At 36.7% G+C, this 18,413-nt stretch overlaps 2 protein-coding genes across 2 annotated transcripts; one reads left to right on the top strand and one right to left on the bottom strand.

Annotated features, from left to right (window-relative positions):
- The first annotated feature begins 131 nt into the window (after nt 1-131).
- On the top strand, nt 132-14,445 carry LOC306880662 (tripartite motif-containing protein 54-like). Its single transcript, XM_079434346.1, has 9 exons — nt 132-493; nt 1,777-1,943; nt 4,323-4,497; nt 6,709-6,804; nt 7,242-7,475; nt 9,181-9,203; nt 10,744-10,868; nt 10,978-11,084; nt 13,336-14,445. The coding sequence occupies exons 1-8, from the start codon at nt 326-328 to the stop codon at nt 11,064-11,066; spliced, it is 1,077 nt and encodes a 358-aa protein (XP_079290472.1). The 5' UTR covers nt 132-325; the 3' UTR covers nt 11,067-11,084; nt 13,336-14,445.
- Nucleotides 14,446-15,678: 1,233 nt separating this feature from the next.
- On the bottom strand, nt 15,679-16,116 carry LOC306880661 (UI-like; the record flags this gene model as incomplete). Its single annotated transcript, XM_079434345.1, has 1 exon — nt 15,679-16,116. One exon carries the CDS (start codon nt 16,114-16,116, stop codon nt 15,679-15,681), a length of 438 nt encoding a protein of 145 aa, XP_079290471.1.
- Between the last annotated feature and the right edge of the window lie 2,297 nt (nt 16,117-18,413).

Raw genomic sequence — 18,413 nt, 5'->3', positions numbered from 1 at the left:
TGCTCTGTCTCCCCTTGCAAACCCATCCAACTTTCTGCTCAAGTTACCAGAGATAACTCAGCACAGAGGAATCTGTCCTCCTACCCCTCTCTCTCACTTGGCCCCAGGCCCCTGCGATAGAGCACTAAGTGGGGACTCTTAGTGATATCAGAGGGTGTGCAGTTTGGACAGTAACCCAAGCCAGTACAAACAGCCCAAATATATCCACAGTCACTTTGTGGTTGGGGATTGAGTGGGCATCTGGATGAAGACTGGCACTAGAGTAAAGACCAAAGAATAACAGAAGGAAAGAAAGTTTAGAATCTTTGTTTTATTTTTGTCTGGGATGAACTTCACTTTGGGCTTCAAACCAGCGATGGGAGACTCAAGTTCAGTAGAGAACTTGGAGAAACAGCTCATTTGCCCTATCTGTCTGGAGATATTCACCAAGCCTGTGGTCATCTTACCCTGCCAGCATAATCTCTGCAGGAAGTGTGCCAATGATGTTTACCAGGTATTGGTTCATTCCTAATAATGTGGTAGTGTCCTATTTTTCAGGTTGAACAATCATTCTCTTCGCAGCATCCAGAAACTTCATTAACATAGAACTGTTCAGTTTGTTGTCCTAAAACCTGGAAGATAATCAACATTTTCAAGTCATCCATTCCCTCTAGTATTCCTAATGGGTTTTTGGAGTAGTGGTTTAGGATTTATGAGTAAAATAAGTTCTGTGGTTAAAATAGTTTCACATTTTGTTCTACAACATATGCTACCTCAGATTAGCCTAAATGTAAATTGCTTACAACAAATACAGCTACCATTACCATTACTACCGTAAGGATGTAAATTCTTACTTCAAACTTGTTAGCATCGGGTTTTTAAAATGATTAAGACAGCTGTGATGGTATTGAGAACAGCCTGATTGCAATTAATAATAACATAACCTACATTTTAGACAAAATATTGACAGTTTCGTTATCTATTTTCGCTCTACTAAACAAAATCAAAGTAAAATCAACTTCATATCTATGACACTTGAGTGAATGATTCAACAGTGACTCATGTGTCGTTCCTGAATTACTCTGTGCTTTTGAGCGAATCGGTTGAGTGAATGATTCATGATCGTCACTTAGTGGCATATCGATGTGATCTGTGACATGAACCGTCCGCTGCACAGCCAGTCAAATCCAAGAATCTAACTGGAACTAGCTGTTGGATGTTGACACCACAACGGAACGAGTGTTGATAATAGTTATTGTATTCCCTGTTTGGGCTTTATTTGAGTTTCTTAAACTTACTGAAGCTATTTTTAGAAGCTCTACATACAATATTCTTCAACCTAATTTACTTTAAATGTCATTTTATGAGTTGAATGCTGAATTGTGAGATTGAAACAAGACCTCAGAGGCCCACGGCAGCTGTCAAATTGAGATTAATGATCCGTTTAGCCTTTCTTATTTGTGCCAAATCTCTTTTACCTTGCTCCTCTGAGGTATTGGACTAGTCATCTCATCATCAAGAAGAAGTTCAGCTTTCAGTGGAGCCATTGGTATTCCCTCTGAGTGGAGTGGATGCCATTGGGCCAGACTTTAACATGATTGAGCGCTGCTATCCTTCCATAATAATTCTCATCTTTTACTTTCAACAATTACCGAAGATAACTGACAGACAATTTATAGTTTGCTGTCTCCATTAATTGGCCACAAGTATTGCCTTTAACAGCAGGTCTGCTTTTCAAATAAAAGTTTATTTTATTATTAACAAATTTGTTATTTATTTTATCCTTCAATGGTTCAGGCCTCCAACCCTCTTTGGCAAAACCGGGGCCCTGTATCTACAGGGGGACGTTTCCGCTGCCCATCTTGTCGTCACGAGGTGGTATTGGACCGGCACGGTGTATATGGCCTTCAGAGGAACCTGCTAGTGGAGAATATCATTGATATCTACAAATCAGAGTCTACCAGGTTAGTTTCAAATTGGATGCCTCTCCAAAGCGCTGTTTTCTGGACCTGTTCCACACACAGAGAGCAAGCATTTCTGTTCTGGAAGCGCTGTTATGAATGAAAGCTATTTGTTGTACATACTTCAAAGCAGTCTTCTCTGTATAGAGATCCAGCAATGCCCTGAGCTGTGGAGCAAAAATACACTGTATGCCAACAAATTTTAATTGCGTTTCAAAAGTCTTGTGACACACCACTACCCGACACTTTCTCTGTTTCATCAATGAGGCTTAAATTCTGTGTAGTGACACAAATATATGATTTACCCGTGTGTGGGAGATTTTCTGCCACGTCACGTAAACGCAACAGAGACATGGGACCTGAGGCTCTGGTGACTGCTCCAATCCTTTGCCAAACCACTAAATATAACTAGGACGCTTTATCCCTGTGGCAATAAACAATGTGTCATGAGACCTTCCATGAAAAATATGTGTAATTGTGTATAATAAGATAGATAGACTTTGAGGTCTTTTGTAACAAACGCTCAGGTGCTTATCATGAATACGTAATGTAACATGGTTAGTAGGGTCTTTGACAAAAAGCAGGTCACCTGAATGTAGAGGTTGTTTCAAAGACACAAAAGATCAAGTGTGTGTGTATTATAAAATATATTCTGTATTTATAAGAAAAATGGAAATTTTATAGAAATTAAAAGTGACTGTTTTTCCTTACTTAATATACCTTCCCTGTACATTATTTTAAAGAAAAATACTTTGTCTTTGCAACCTTTCATCTAACCCATTCTTTCTCTCTTTCTATTCTGATCTCAGCTGTCTTGTCTTCTTTTTAAGTATAAATCATATACATTAGATTTTTGGAGGATATGTTTTTTAAATAAAGACCAAAAAATACCCATGGGCTAAGAAAAATATATCTTATGCTATTTTAAGTAAATGTGTTTTGGTTTATGAGTTTTATTATTTAAAAACAATACAAAAATGCTTATTTTGCAAATATTATTGTAATTTGGCTCCGTTCTAGTATGAACTTTCCACTTTTTTGTGTCCAGCCAATTGATTCCCTTCACTTATTAATTTATTTAGGTTTCACTCTGAAATACATTACATTTTAGAAGTAAAATGTCTTATATTTTAAGGTATTTCAAGGAGATTTCAAGAATATTTTCAGACATAATTTTTATTAAATATATCTTATAAAAAAATATAAATATATATCCATAAGATTTATGTTTTGAGATCACTTAGAAAAAAGTATAAATAGATTTGTAACCTATATTTATGATTACTCTATCCACCCTAATATGGTTTTCTATATCACTGCTTTATCAGCAGACATCCACTGGATGGCAGTCTTTCATAAACAGTCTTTATTTTGAACCAGCCTGCTGCCAACACAATGCACATACAAACCATCTCTTTCCACTTGACAAGACAGATCAAGACAGATGCTTGTTGAAAAGGTCTGTGTGAGTAATGTGTTCATTTTAGGACAGAATATCATATTAGTTGCATCAATCACTTTTAAATGCAGTATCTGCTGTAAATGCCTTTAACATCAAATTTTTGCATCAGCTCGCTTTATAGTGATTCACCTCAGGGGAAGTGATATTGTACCTCTTCAGTCACAAAGAAAGAATGCTGGTTGTGTGTAGTTTTTCATTACATACACATTTAGAAGGGTATAAGAATGTCGTTCGCCATTCCGAGTTGAATTGAGAATGTCTTTTAAAATTTGAATTTCAATTGAGGTAGCAAAAAGGATGTGGAATTCTAATTCTAATTTAAATTTAGGTCATCAAAAAACAACTGTAGTTTTATATATAGTTTTAGAAGAGATCCCTTATTTATTTTTATAAAGTTATGCTAAAATAATGAGCTGGACATTTCGTAGTGGTGTATGATAAAACTAAAAGGAAAGAAAAAACATTTTGATTGCTTTAAACTTAGTTTTATGGTATTGAGCTGTTAAAATTGTGAGGGAAATATGCTGCTCTGTCAAGAAAAATTACTTTTTTTTTTGTTTATACTGTATATTTGAAAGTCAGTTTCTGTACAGACACATACCTTAACGTCTTTGCTACAAAAAAGGTATTGTTTGAAGCTGCTATTGCCCCAGAAACAATAGACAATTAGGTTTTTGCATTTTGTGACAACATGCTCCAATAGCATGTTAGTGGTGTTATTAAACAGAAATGTATATTTATTTATATATTTTTATATAAGTTATTTATATATTATGTTTTTTTTTCCCTCTGGAACTTGTTGTCAGTGCCTTGCTAAAGGGCACAGTTACGATAACTCAAATTTGCAACTTCTTATTTACCAGTGCAAATCTTTAACCTTTACATCATACCATAAATATATTTCTGTTTTGACTCTACAGGCCACTCCTGCCCAAAACAGAGCAACAGCAGCTGATGTGTGACCAGCATGAAGAGGAAAAGATCAACATCTACTGCCTCACCTGTGAGACACCAACATGCTCCATGTGCAAAGTGTTCGGGGCTCACAAGGACTGTGATGTGGCCCCGCTGCCAGACGTCTACAAGAGACAGAAGGTAAAGGATTCGTACAGTGTCTTCATCAACCAGACAATTTAGTTTGTTTGGTTTAAATGACCTCAGAAAAAATCACAGGCTGCTCTGAGGCTGTGGTGTGTGACGCTGTGAACCAGACAGATGTGTGTATAACACGCTGCCCAGCAGGTTTCACACATTGCTAACTTCTCTTGCATCAACACCCACCCACGTGACCACACATACAGACCACCAGCAGCCCTTGCTTCTGCCTTAACCAACAGCTGCCTTATCCAGACCGTCCATCCTTTTTCAGTTTTTCCTACCTCTAATTTGTCTAACAAGCAAGATTTTTACATTTTCAAAAGAGATTAATCATGTAAATTATTCAAAAGTTTAAAGGAATAATTCATCCAAAAATAAAGATGTACTCATCCTCAGGCCACTTAGTATGTAGATGAGTTTGTTTCTTCATCGGAACAGATTTGGAGCAATTTAGCATTACATTACTTGCTCACCAATGGATCCTCTGCAGTGAATGGGTACCAGACTGCTGATAAATACATCACAACAATCTGCAAGTAATCCACACAACTCCAGTCCATCAATTAACTTGTGAAGCTGCGTGTTTGCAGGAAAATTTTTTTAATTTCAAACCATTGCTTCAGGCTAAATATGAGTCCTCTCTCCAAAATATAGCTTTTTCCAGTGAAAAACTGATCTCATCTGAATCAGGAGAGAGATCTACGCATGATTGTTTTCAATTGTAAACTGTCTAAAATAGTTCTAAATAAATATATCAGTGGATTTTGAAGTAAGAGGACAGTAGGGGATGAACGTTTTCACTTGAGGAAGTGTTATTTTGAATTATGGACTTGCAAGTTGAAATGCCTTGATGGATTTGTTTCATATAAACATGCAGCTTTTTGCTTTTATAAGACATTAATTGATGGACTGGAGTCATGTGGATTACTTGTGGATTATTGTGATGTTTTTGTCCACTGTTTGGACTCTCATTCTGACGGCACCCATTCACTGCAGAGGATCCATTGGCAAGTAGGTGATGTAATGCTAATTTTTTCCAGACCTGTTCCAATGAAGAAACAAAATCATCTACATCTTGGATAGCCTAAGGTTTTTTTGGGTGAAATTATTCCTTTAAAAGACCCCCCCCCCCATGAAATCCAATCACTTTATAATTAATAACACACTTATCAACAAACCACACAATTTGAGGTGTCATTCACGTCTGTAGCACAAATGACGTTTAATCCTCAGGGTTAAAGGTTTTTTGACATCACTAACCCTAAGTGTTAGCAATTGCAATGAGTTTTAGGAAGCACCAATAATTATACGTCACAGAACAGACAATTTGTCTTAAAATAGGTCCAAGATACTTATGTTTAAGAAAATAGACCAGTTGAAATTAACAGGACAAATGTGTTTCATGATGCACAAAAAACATGTAGCATCTCACTTTCCGATGCATTCTTGACCTCATGGTATTAAGGTCTTGACCTACTGCACCTCTTGTGGTATGGATAGTGATGAAGGTCTTCGTACCAGGGTGCACCTGGCCCTGAGAAATGAGTCACTCCTCCCTGTTGTGTTTGAGTCATAGCAGCTTCTTCTGGTCTTTACTTTTTTTGTCTCTCATTTTTGTCCTCCATAACTGCCTGTTCTCAGCTCTCTCGCTCTCTTCAGCAACTACCAGATGAACAATGACTAAACCTACCAGCCTCCCAATAAAAAAACATGTGCATGATGGACACCATATGTTGATCTGTTATTCGCAGTGTTCCTATGCTGAAGGTCAGCTCTCATTGAAGGAAATAGGTTCTTCTTACAGTACATCTACTTCTGTGCTGTACCTGAATGATGTAATGCTCCAGGGTCGTAGGGTGGTTGATGCCCAAACCCACTCCCAAGGAGCCATAATTTCTGCCAGGTGGCTATGATGACATTTTCTCTTTTAGTCATGGCCCACTATAAACAGTGAATCACTCATTTCAAATGCAAATCATCAAAGTTTGATCAGTCATGACTGGTAACATTCTTACAATCTCGGCCTTTAGTTCACATGCTGTTCTCTTGTTTGTAAGTGTGGTTCTCACAAGTGGCATAGCCAAGTCTGACATGGCTTTCTTGTGAAAGATGACACGTTGAGTGCATTGGTCATTTGTGTTTTCTTTCTTTTTCTTTTTTTATGAGGTGCTGTCACATTTAGGTATATTCTACTCTGTTTTGTTTCAGACAGAGCTAAGTGATGCCATAGCCATCTTGGTGGCCGGAAATGACAGAACACAAGCCCTGATCTCACAGATGGAGGATATTTGTAGGACAGTCAAGGTGAGAAAGAAATGGTACAGTAAACCACAACAATTATGATATTGTGTGAAAGGACTGGGTGATATTTTGAATATTCATAATATATTTATTATATTTATTTCATTAAACATTTAGAATCTGCTTGGCTGCAATGGCACAGATCAATTTTGTCTTTACTGTTCCAATACTTTTGGAGGGCACTGTATATCAAATACAGTCCAGAGTCAAGTCAAGTCAAGCATTATTTTTAAGGCACATGTTCTGCACATCTGTACTTGGTCCAAAGTGCTGGAGTATGAAATAGAGTCAGAAAAATAGAAAGAAGTATACAATCTGTATTTACAATTTAAGAATTGTAAATACTTTAACCTTTTAAAAAATATTTAAATATATTTTAGAAGCTATTGGTGATTTAAACGTTACTCTTAATACAAACTAAAACAGTCAATCTTTTGTAGGAAAATGGTCACCGGCAGATGCAGTACATCTCTGATAAGTTTGATGAACTTTACGCCATCTTAGAAGACCGCAAAAGGGATCTAATAGAGACTGTCGGCCGTGAGCAGGATCAAAAACTGGGCCATGTGCGCTCCCTTGTCCGTCGCCACGGAGATCACTTGGAGATGTCCGTCAAACTTGTAGAGACAGCTATCCTGTCCATGGAAGAACCTCAAATGGTTGTGTTCCTGCAGGTACAACAAGTGCTCCTCCATGGCACTGGTGCCATGATGCTAGGAGTAGTTATTACACTCTTAAAAGTTTCCAAAAAGGTTTTTTTTTGCAGCGATGCCATAGACCTTTTCACTGAAAGGCATGTCAAAAATGGCTCTAAGAATTTTTTTTAAACAATATTTTAATAATCTAAAGAACATTTTTCCTCTGTATAGAGCCTTTTGTGCAATGAAAAGATTCCATGAATTTTAAAGGTTCTTCATGAAACCATCAATACCACTAAAGAACCTTTATTTTTAAAAGTGTATGAAGTCTTTATAATAATCTCTAAAGGGTGCGTTCACACTTGTATTTCAGTTCTCTTGGTTCATTTGGTCCAGACCAAAAAAGAAAAAGATTAATTTAGTCCCTTTAGCATTCACACGGGCATTTTTGACAGCAAACCTAAAGACACTAAAACTAAAAGCATAGTCATACGTTCACAACCTGATTGGTTGGGTTGAATGATGTATATTTTGTGACGGAATTTACCGAAAACCCCAAACAAAAGGTGTGTTTGACTTTGTGTTCAACTTAATCGGTCTGCTCAGCACCGCTTTAAGTCAAAAACACATAATGCAGTCTTCTAGACTTAATGTGCTTATTGTTACGTGTACATATGATTTTATGTTTACCACCTGCAAACTCACAAAGAGTTCATAAAAGACACTTAACAGCCTCGTTGCTCCACGTTTGCCCTCTGCTCATTTTGTTTTGGATATACCGCTCGTTCCGCGTTGTCAAATCATGCCGTATAGCATCGCATCTTGTCATTACAACCTGTTTTTGGTTCGTTTAGAAGTATTTGGTCTGTGTTGCATTCATATTTCATTCGAACTACACCAGAGTTCGTTTGGAAGCTGACCGAGACCCATCTTTTTGTGTATAACTTAGAAAAGTAGCACAGATTTCTTTAACAAGCTGCATGATTTGAGCTATCATTTATATCTGAATAGTACGCCAAAGCTGAATACTTAAAATTATCTAGAGTTTCAGCCTCAAAGTAGTTTGCAAAGCTATTACTGTGTCTCAAATGGTCACTTTCTATGTCTAACTTGCTCAAACCTCTGGCGCCAGTGATCGATAGCGGTACAGGTGCTTGTGAACATCTGACGTGGTCTTATTGAGCTGTGTGGAGCTAATGCTGCAACACCTCACCGGGGATGCTGGCAGTAGAGCTTGTCGCTTTTAGAGCCCCCCATAGATGCTTGATGCAAATGATCCAGCCTTTGCATATGCTGTTTGCTGATTGACACCGGGCCTGTTGCTACATTTCAAGCATCCTTTAATGATAAGGCCCAGGGGGGGGCTGACATTGATTAGCAGAACCTCACACAGCTGGAGACCCCTGTCCTTTGACTAGTGGCTCAAATGGTCAATACTTCACCACGGCTGAGAGCTGCGGCCCGCAGAAAGAGACTTTAAACGAAGGTGATGGAGAGGTGTAATTGTTTTTTGAAACAGCTTTCAATATAAAGTGGCAGCCTCAGGTGCAGCACTGCTATTTTTAACTAGCACTTCTCAATGCAAACAGAGTGTCAAAATAAGCTGCATGACATGTGCTGGTGATTTAGTATGTGCCCTTTTTTGTGTACGCAGTGAAACTCTGATGAAGAGGACTGCAGGTTTTATGTTTTAATCTGCTGCTAGTCCTAAAATGAGTGTTCTTCTTTGCTGTGTTCACAGAGTGCAAAGGAAGTGTTCAAGAAGTAAGTCAGCTGTGAGTGATGTGTTTAGGAGTGTCTTAAAGGGATAGTTCACCCAAAAAATCATTTTCCCATCCTTATGTCATTCCAAACCTGTGTGAATTTTTATTTTTATGTGAACTGCCCCTTTAAACTAAATCATATTCAGCATGTGTGCTTCATCAATAACTGATGCCTCCTAAAGACTAACAATCATGATTAATAACCTCACTGGCAATGACTCAACCAGCCTCCCACCCCAACAACCCACTGTATTATGCATTGGTTCATAACTTTCATCTGCCTCAGTATTGTGGGAAATATTCTGTACTGTAGGTTCTGTACTTATGCTACAATTTATTTATTTTCTGCTCACTTCTGAATTTAGTTGAGCTCCAAATGCTTATTGTGTAGACTCACTGAACATGTTTTGTGAATAATTTCATAATTTCACTGAATTGAAACATCTCACTAACCCTCAAAATTTTGGGGTCGGTAGGATATTTTTGAAAGGCTCCTCTAATGCTCAACTTTCTGCATTTTTTGATTAAAAAAATTATCATAAAAAGTTTTAGTAACAAATGTCTTTACTGTCACTTTTGATCAATCTAATGCGTCCTTGCTGAAAAAAAGTATTAATTAATAAATAAAAAAAAGAAAGAAAAGAAAATAATAAAGAAAAGAAAAGAAAAATAAACAAACACTGTATATTTTTATAGTGTAGTGTACCCCTTTTAACAGAGCTATTTTTCTCTGACAGTCTTTCCAATATATCACTGTTGACTAGTTAATGTTTACTCTTATCATGACCGTGACAAGCAATATTTCAACTCTGCTACAGGAAAAATCAATGCAGATTTATACATATCTGTATTTATACAATTTCTTTCAAACTGTAAATGTCATTTTTTGGGGCACATTTATCTATTCAAATTATAGCTATAAATATTGGTGGTAATAGTTGAAGAATCAACTGTTGGAAAAACTTAATTGTTGAGCACAAATCTGAATGTTATGGGGTTCTTGATCCCTTGTAGTCACTGGTTTACTGGTTACTATGGTTACTGTGAGCCTGACAAGGGAAAATGTGTTTTGCAGTAAATTATTCAGAATTCATTAATTATGTCAATACATTACTAACTACAAATTTCAACATGTAACAGATTACAATTTGTAAGTAATCCACCCGGCTCTGATCACAGGTGTGTCCATCAGTAAATGCAAGCTTTCCATTGATGCCACTAGACAAACGTGTTGCCTCCAAGAAGTAACTTTCTTGTTTGTGAATCAAACTTTATGCAGTGTGTGCAATAACATATGCATCAGCATTCATCACATTTTCCCCCAAAACCTCTAAGTGTTTAGAAAAATGCTTACGCTTTCAACACTGTCTAGCTGTGTCTTATGTTTCATGCTTCCCTCCACCTGCGGAGACGTCGCGTGGTGTCTCGTGCACCTGCGTCACGAGCAGCCGCAGGGAAACGGAGGAACGGGACCTAACGCTATCTGTCACTTTTATATTTGTCCGCGTTCCGCCGTGACTTCACCGCTCTGTCCTTGACAGGATCACAGACACTGCCAAGGCTTCCAACATTGAGCGGATGGAGGCGGGCTACGAGAGCATGGCCCACTTCATCATCAACACGGAGGATGTGGCCGGCATGCTGAGAGGCATCGACTTCCAATCAGGTAACGGCTTCACAGCTATGACGACATATACATTCATGTCTATTTGCGTCTGCAAGTTGAAGTTGCGTTGCGGTATATTTAGAAAATGAAGCATGTACTTTTGTTGCAGGTGAAGATGGGGAAGACAGCGGTGATGAAGCCCCTGAAGACCTGACCACCTCACCTGGTCAGACTGGTGAATCAGGGAGACGCATATAACTTATTTTTAAACCCAAGGTTAGTTTCAAAGATGATGTTTCCTTGGCTTAAAGGAACTGTTCACCCCAAAATGAAAATTCATTTAGTCACCCTAATGTTGTTCCAAATCAAGTCTTCTGTGGAATCAAACACCAATGGAGTGACTTCTATTGTATGGACGAAAAAAAAAAAATTCTGAAGTCCTTTAAGGGGTTTAGACTTTTCTTTGTACACTTTAAATTTTATTTATGCACATAATGCTATGAAAACTATTTTGAACTGAACTCTATAAAGGCTGCTGTATCATATTTGATACACCAATTTCTAAGGTCTCTAAATGATCCATACTTTGACTTATTGTACACAATCGCTTTCTGTCATTTGTTTATAGATTTTTAGCAAGTACAAGGCCTTTTAGTATAATTCTGAAAACCTCCACCTTCTGGTACATGTGTCTTTTAGCTGTAAAATATTTCTGTGAAATCTACTGATTTTTATAAAGTAAATGTAAGAATAATTTTAATATTGTTATTAGTATTTAAAGATGAAAGCAAGTTGGTTTACTTGATTATCCACTCGTTATTTCTTTTATAGAAAAATCCTGTTAAAATGTGAGTATCAAATATTATGCATCGGGTTTTTGAGTAAGGTTTTTAATTGCAAATCTCTCAATCATCATTGCGTCGTATTATATGTTGTGCCCCCACAATACAAACTGCTTTGATAATAAAATTAAACATTTAAATATCATCTTACTAAGAAATTATTGGGAGATAAAGAGTGATGACTGATTTATATACATTTTTATGTTTGTTTTGAAAATCTTATTCATTCACATTACAAGCTATCAGAATTTGAACTTACTTTTTGGCCATATTAATATCAGCAACAGCACCAAATTACATATTTTTGCTCAGTTTGGGCTCCACCTTTTTTAATCCTTAAGTATGAGCTTCATATTCTCCTTTATCATAGTATATGAGGCAGAAAAAACCTTATGTATCAAAGGTGATACTTAAAAAAACATGCAAACTTTTTAATAAAAAAAAAGATTATTTCATATGTCAGACTTTACAGGGTTAAACTATTACTGTGCAGACATCCCATCCTGATGAAGTGATGATTCTTGGCAACATTGTGTTATTGAGTACACTCGTCATCTCCCAACAAAGTCATAATGAATTCACTTTCATTATGTTTTTTATTATTTATGTTTATATTCGTAATGAAGTCAGTCATATTTGGGAAAACACGTGGGTGAGTAAACATACAAAACTTACTAACCAAGGTGTAAAAGTTGTTTCTAAGAGGCATACTACAAACAGGGCTTAACTTGGAAAATAGCATTTGCTCAAAAGATATTTCCTGTTCTTTGAACAGTGGGTATCCTGTCTTGCAGGGGCATCCCCACCTGTGCATGCTTTCTTTAAATAACCATTCCTTTTACTTCATTTTAAAGGTCAGAAACCTCGGTTAATCAGGGCAGCGTGGGTCAGGACAGCATGCAGCTTTCTCTCTGGTCCTTTACTGATCTGATAGGACCGTGTGTCCGTACAGTAAGAGCAGTGTTGAGAACAGGGCTAAATCGCAGTGGCAGGCCCTCGGCTTCCGACGGTTCGTCCGCCCCCACCTGCGCTCGAGCCGTGAGTCTACATCCACCCATTACTTAATAACCACTCGTCTCTGTGCCACCAGCTAGAATATATGGCAGTGCAGATATATGACTTGTGCTCACAGACGCTGACCTTGTCACTCGTGCTGTCAGTCCACTGATCAATTCATGGAGGGAAAGAGAGCGAGAGAGTCATTTGGTCTGGGTATGTGCTCAACAACTCCACACATGGAGTGCTTCCACTCGGAATGAGGATGGATCTTATTTTGAGGACGTGGTGCGTCACAAGCTGACATACCGGCCTTCACGCAATTTAAAGATGTAATTCTTCCTAGAATAAGAGGATTTTTTTTGGGTGTCAGAAGCAGGATGGAGAGCCAATCTGCGGGATGAGATGCAACTTGTTTAACAGTTACTTGATCTTAATATATCGTTTAGAGTATCCTTTCTTCGTTTTATGCTTAAATGGCTTTAGATATGAAAAACAAACAGTTTACGTAACATGCAGTTTCACACAATGGCACTTCCTAAGAAATGAGTGTTCAGTCAACATACATTCTTGCCAATGCAAAGCACACACTGTCCTCTCCCACTTGCCCCATTTATGACTAAAATAGACTCGGTGTAAGTGGAAGATTATAGAAGACTTAACTCATATATTTTATTTTTCATTTCCAGGGTATTTCCTGTGCTGACTTCAGAGAGACTATAAAGAGGAGGTTTTCTTTAATCCTTTCAACATGGCAAGAGCCTCTTTCATCTGGTATTTTGTGGTCCTAAAACTCTGAGCTATAGTTTAGTAAGAGGAATTACACATTTCTTCATAGCTTCTACATCCTGGATGATTAAATCTGTTTATGATGCTATTTTTGGTCTTTTTTGATCTTAAAATGAGCTGAGAATTTAGGAAATCAGAAAACATTTGTGGTTTGTCCAAATATATATATATAAATATATACATGCAAATTACCATTCAAAGGGGTCAGTAATTTTTTTAAATGTTTTTGAAAGTCTCTTATGCTCATTAAGGCTGATTTATTTGATTAAAAATACAGTAAAGTGGTAATATTGTGAAATATTACAGCTTATAAATAATTTTCTATTTTAATATATTTTAAAGTGTAATTTAAATAGCTGTATAAAAATAGAAAAACTGATTTTAATCTTTAAGAATATAATTTTTTTAGTCAATGTAAAAGTGTTTAATTAAAGTATTTAATGCTTGCTTGCTGAATATATTTATAATGATATTTTTAGTAAATAAAATCTTACTAAAATCGTATTCATCAAACTTATATACATGTATATTTGGAAAACCCAGATGTTTATTTTTTGCCATTTGTTTGTTTGTAGCTTTATAGTGTATTTTTCACTTTCAAATAAAGATGCTTCATATTTTCATTAAAAGTGGTGAATGATTTGTATGACAGACAGGCTAATAATTCTACATTTATCTACGAATCCACTCAACCTTAAGATGTCTTATTTAAAAAATAATGATAAATCACTACCTAGATCAACTAGTAGAATCACATGTAAAAAAGCTTTTTGGATAAATACTGTCACAGCCTTTCATTTCATTACATGCATGTAACATTTCAAAAGCACGCACAGTAATTTCCATAGTGGCGTCTCACCTGTTACTCACCACTTGTGTTTTTATGTTCTGTGTGACGTTAATGCCTGTGTAAATGTCAGTGATGCTGGCTTCCTATAAACCTGTGTCTGCTGTGATCATTACCGCTTTTAATGGGTGATAATGAGGTTGACATGTTTGCAGTTACTTGTAAAAGGCATATAGTCTCATTTATTTCTGCAGATTCATGTTCAAAATACAAAGTCATGTTTATGCATTTAGGTGCAATATATATGTAATTTACATAATGATAAGCAATATACAATGTACAGTATATCTCAAGCACTTTGTAATATTGTCCAACATTATTGTCACAAAACGTGGGTAAGCCTCTTGGTTGAAGTGCTACAGATCATTGTTTCCCACCATGTGAGGAGAACGTACTTTTGCACTTAGTCTACAGTGAGCATCTGGCATTATGTGTGTGGTAAATATTGGTAATATTACCAAAGTATAGCATTTTTATGTCATGAGAACACTCCCGTTGGCAAAGTGAGAGGATGCAACCAAACCAGCCAAACAGAAATTAGTCTTTACAATGGCCTTCTTTTACTTCATTGAGAATAACTTAATTAGCAGGATTTGTAATGTTTTAGTAATACTTCTTCCGTTTATACACATTTGAAAAACAAAGGTTCCAAAAGTGGGGTTTCACAGCAATGACTTAGAACGAAAAAGTTCTTTTTAGAACTGTTCACTGAAAGGTTTAGAAGGTTCTTCTTAGTATGAAGAACATTTGAATAATCTAAAGAACCTCTATAAAGATTCCATGGATGTTAAATGTTCTTCATGGAACCACAGATGCTAATTAAGAACCTTTGTTTTTAAAGAGTGTAACTCTAAGTAGGAGGCTAATAACTGTAAGGGCACAAGTCAATTTTAGATTGATTCGTTTCTCGATTTGGTTACATGTGAACCATCCTGACTGATCATTTGCTGTGGGCAGAGGTCCTGGTAGGTCTGTTGTGACGTGTGCATGTGGTTCCTGGTTCTGAAATGGTCCAGAGGTGATGGAGACAGCAGCAGGTCACCAGAAACTCTTCTGGTGAGCAGATAGATGCCACTCTTAAAAATAAAGGCTCCACACAACCCTGATGCCACACGTGAACCTTTTTTTCTGTAGTTCTTCATTTTGGAACGCAGAAACCAATAGCCTGATCTGAAGACACTTTTTTTCATTTCCAAAGAACCTCAGCCAACTCAAGACCGAGAAGGAGGTTCTTTGCAGTGCCAAGGAACCACTGAAGAACCTTTATTTCTAAGAGTGTGGGCCAGCAGGAGGCATCGGTGAATGTCATATGCTTTAGCGAGAGTTTGGGGATGTGAAAGAGTGCATTGAGCTTGTTCTTTACTCGCCGATCGAAAGCATCATCGTGGAGCTACAGCTACTTCCCAACCTCATCTAGATATTTGCGGTTCAGTTCCGCCTGTTCCCTTTGATTCTCGTTCCGCGCCATTTCGATCATGTTTCTCAGCAGGTGGAAGGTGAGGTCGATGGAGATCGGAGGATCGTCGTTCCGTTTGGAAAACTCCGTGAGCTCCTCTAAGCTGTTGTCCTCCTGAGGAGAGCGCAGCTGCGCCGTGGGGAAGTGCGGGAGATGCAGGACACCGCCTGCCTTCTGCGCTCCGAGGTTTCTTTGCAAATACTGAAGGAGTTTTTCGCCCACGAGGTAGGACACGGCGTCGCCTCCTGCCCTGTTGAACAGCACGTCGTCTAGCTGGCTGTTCATGAGGCTCAGGTCGCGGGGTCGACAGGTGCTCAGCGGGATGTGGGTGGTCAGTAAGACTGAAGTTATGAGCAGGACCAAAGGGACGGGCTTCATGCTGGACACAGCAGCGCGCTTCCTGAGGAAAACAGCCAGGTGTGTTACTACAGCGGCGCGCGGTTAAATCAAACCAAAGTTTAGTACACAGCTAGGCCTACACTGCAAAAGTTTCTGTTATGTGTTCATTTAAAATACAAATGTGAGATTACGAAATGAGTTCTTTTTATATTTTATTAAATCCAAAAAGTATGTTTATAGGCTACAGGCCTAGTGCTGATATAAATAACAAAATATTTTAATTAAATACATATATTTAGTATTTTGGTATATGTGGTATTTATTTAGTAAACAAATATAAAAGTGCTAATAAAAAATGACAAAATGAGTTGTTTCGTATATTTTTGTTAAATTGAGTAAAAGCTATTATAACTGTAATGTAAGTGTTTTATAAAATGTATATAAATAAAAAGCCTAAATGTATATATTTTTTAGTAAATATTAAATAAAAGTGCTTATATAAATTTACAGGATTTTAAAATGTTATTTTGATTTATTCGAGTAATTTTTTTCCCAAAAGTACTAGTATAAATGATCAAATTAGTAAAATCAATATTATTTGTATAGCGCTTATAACAATGCAAATTGTGTCAAAGCAGCTTTACATCGGCTTTATATCAGCTTTACAGTATTTAGACGGGGAAATAGTTAACAAATACTATTTTTTTTAATTATTAATATTAGTTACAAAATTAAGAGTTGGCTGTTTTTAATTAAACATTAGATTAATGTAGGCTACATATAAATAGACTTGTATTTTATGTGCAACATTAAATTATTGATATAAAAATAATGTCAATATAAATCGTGCATCAGCTAAAATCGGTGATAAGTTAAAAGAATTAGCATCTGAACTTATAAAGCAAATAAATATTAAATAAACTATTGAATAAAAGTAACACAAACATGATCACTGTTCTGTGGATAAATAACTATAATAGTCATGCCACTATCGTAATAAATAACATTTTATATATATAAATGCGTTAAAATAAACATCTGAATTAAGACTTATCTACTTTAACAGCTAAATAAACAACTGAATGTTGAAATCAGACGCCATATACTCCTGACTGAACAATCAGCTCACTCAATGAACAATAATGACAGTCCTGTTCAATATCAACACAAAATCTCATGCTCGCATCTAAGCTTGAATGGCCTCAGTCAAGAAGTTGAAAGCAAGTCATATAAGGTAACTTACTCGGTCGTCTTCTGTTGCTTCAAAAGTACTTGTAAGGAAGAGTGTTTGCAGACAGACTGGAGTGGAGCTCCTGGAGCTCAATGGTTATATACATCACACACCGCTCCATTGACGTCAGTCGAGCTGCATAAACTGCTTGTAAATGAGGCAATTCTGAACTGAAACGAAGAGTGGAGTAAAGGAGCTGTACATCTGAAGGACAAAGTGAGACGTTTCTTTATCTCTCCCAAGTTTTCAATCAGGAAACATCAGCTTGATGTTGTTGCAGTCATAAACTTGGTTTCAAAGACAATATATCCAAAGTTGTAACAGGCAGGTAATCTGTTAATGTTTTTATTGGTCCTTTGACTGTTAAATCACTTGTTTACAAATGCTATGAGCTAAGGAGCTGCTGTCGTGATGGATTTCTGTATGGCTGCTCATCTGTGATCTGGAGGGGACACGAAAGCCTCCGTCTCTGTCCAAGGTGCTGAAATTCATTCAAAAATCCTCCATTGGCTGCCTCATATATATATATTGACTGCAACAATAATGGGAACTGTAAAAGTTGTACATATGTTTTTATTGATTTCTGTTTCATAGCTTACACTTAAATATGGCTGTGGTTTGTTATTAGGTACACACAAAAATGATTTGAAAATAATGTATGAGCTAAATTCACAGTATTAGAAGTGCATTTGAGAACTTCAAGCTATAATACTGACATTAATATTAGTAAAAATACACCATGTCATGTAGTCATGAATTAAAATGCTTTCTGACTGTAAATTATAACATGTTTTAAAGAGTGGCTGAGAAAAATGCATTCAACAGCCAGATGCAGAGGTTTAGTCACTGTTGACTATTGTTTCTGGCTAGCTGTCAATTCCCCAGAGTGACGAAGCATTAGCTGGACATGCTGAGATATTTATATAAGCCTGACACGCTCTCGAAGGAAAATCCTAAACATGGCTTTACCTTCCTGCTCAGTGTGAAGAAACATATATATATATATATATATATATATATATATATATATATATATATATATATATATATATATATATATATATATATAGAGCCTAATAGCAGTAGGTGTGATTTGATTTTCTTT

This window comes from Barbus barbus (genome assembly GCF_936440315.1).
Source record: "Barbus barbus genome assembly, chromosome: 14".
Classification (NCBI taxonomy): Eukaryota; Metazoa; Chordata; class Actinopteri; order Cypriniformes; family Cyprinidae; genus Barbus; species Barbus barbus.
The sequence above is the reverse complement of the archived record's forward strand: the minus strand, read 5'-3'. Positions and strand labels throughout refer to the sequence as shown.

Coding starts and splice junctions, on each gene's coding strand:
- LOC306880662 (XM_079434346.1), top strand. CDS start 326: ATGAACTTCACTTTGGGCTTCAAACCAGCGATGGGAGACTCAAGTTCA. Junction 6,805..7,241: donor ATATTTGTAGGACAGTCAAG/GTGAGAAAGAAA, acceptor AATCTTTTGTAG/GAAAATGGTCACCGGCAGAT. Junction 9,204..10,743: donor GCAAAGGAAGTGTTCAAGAA/GTAAGTCAGCTG, acceptor TGTCCTTGACAG/GATCACAGACACTGCCAAGG.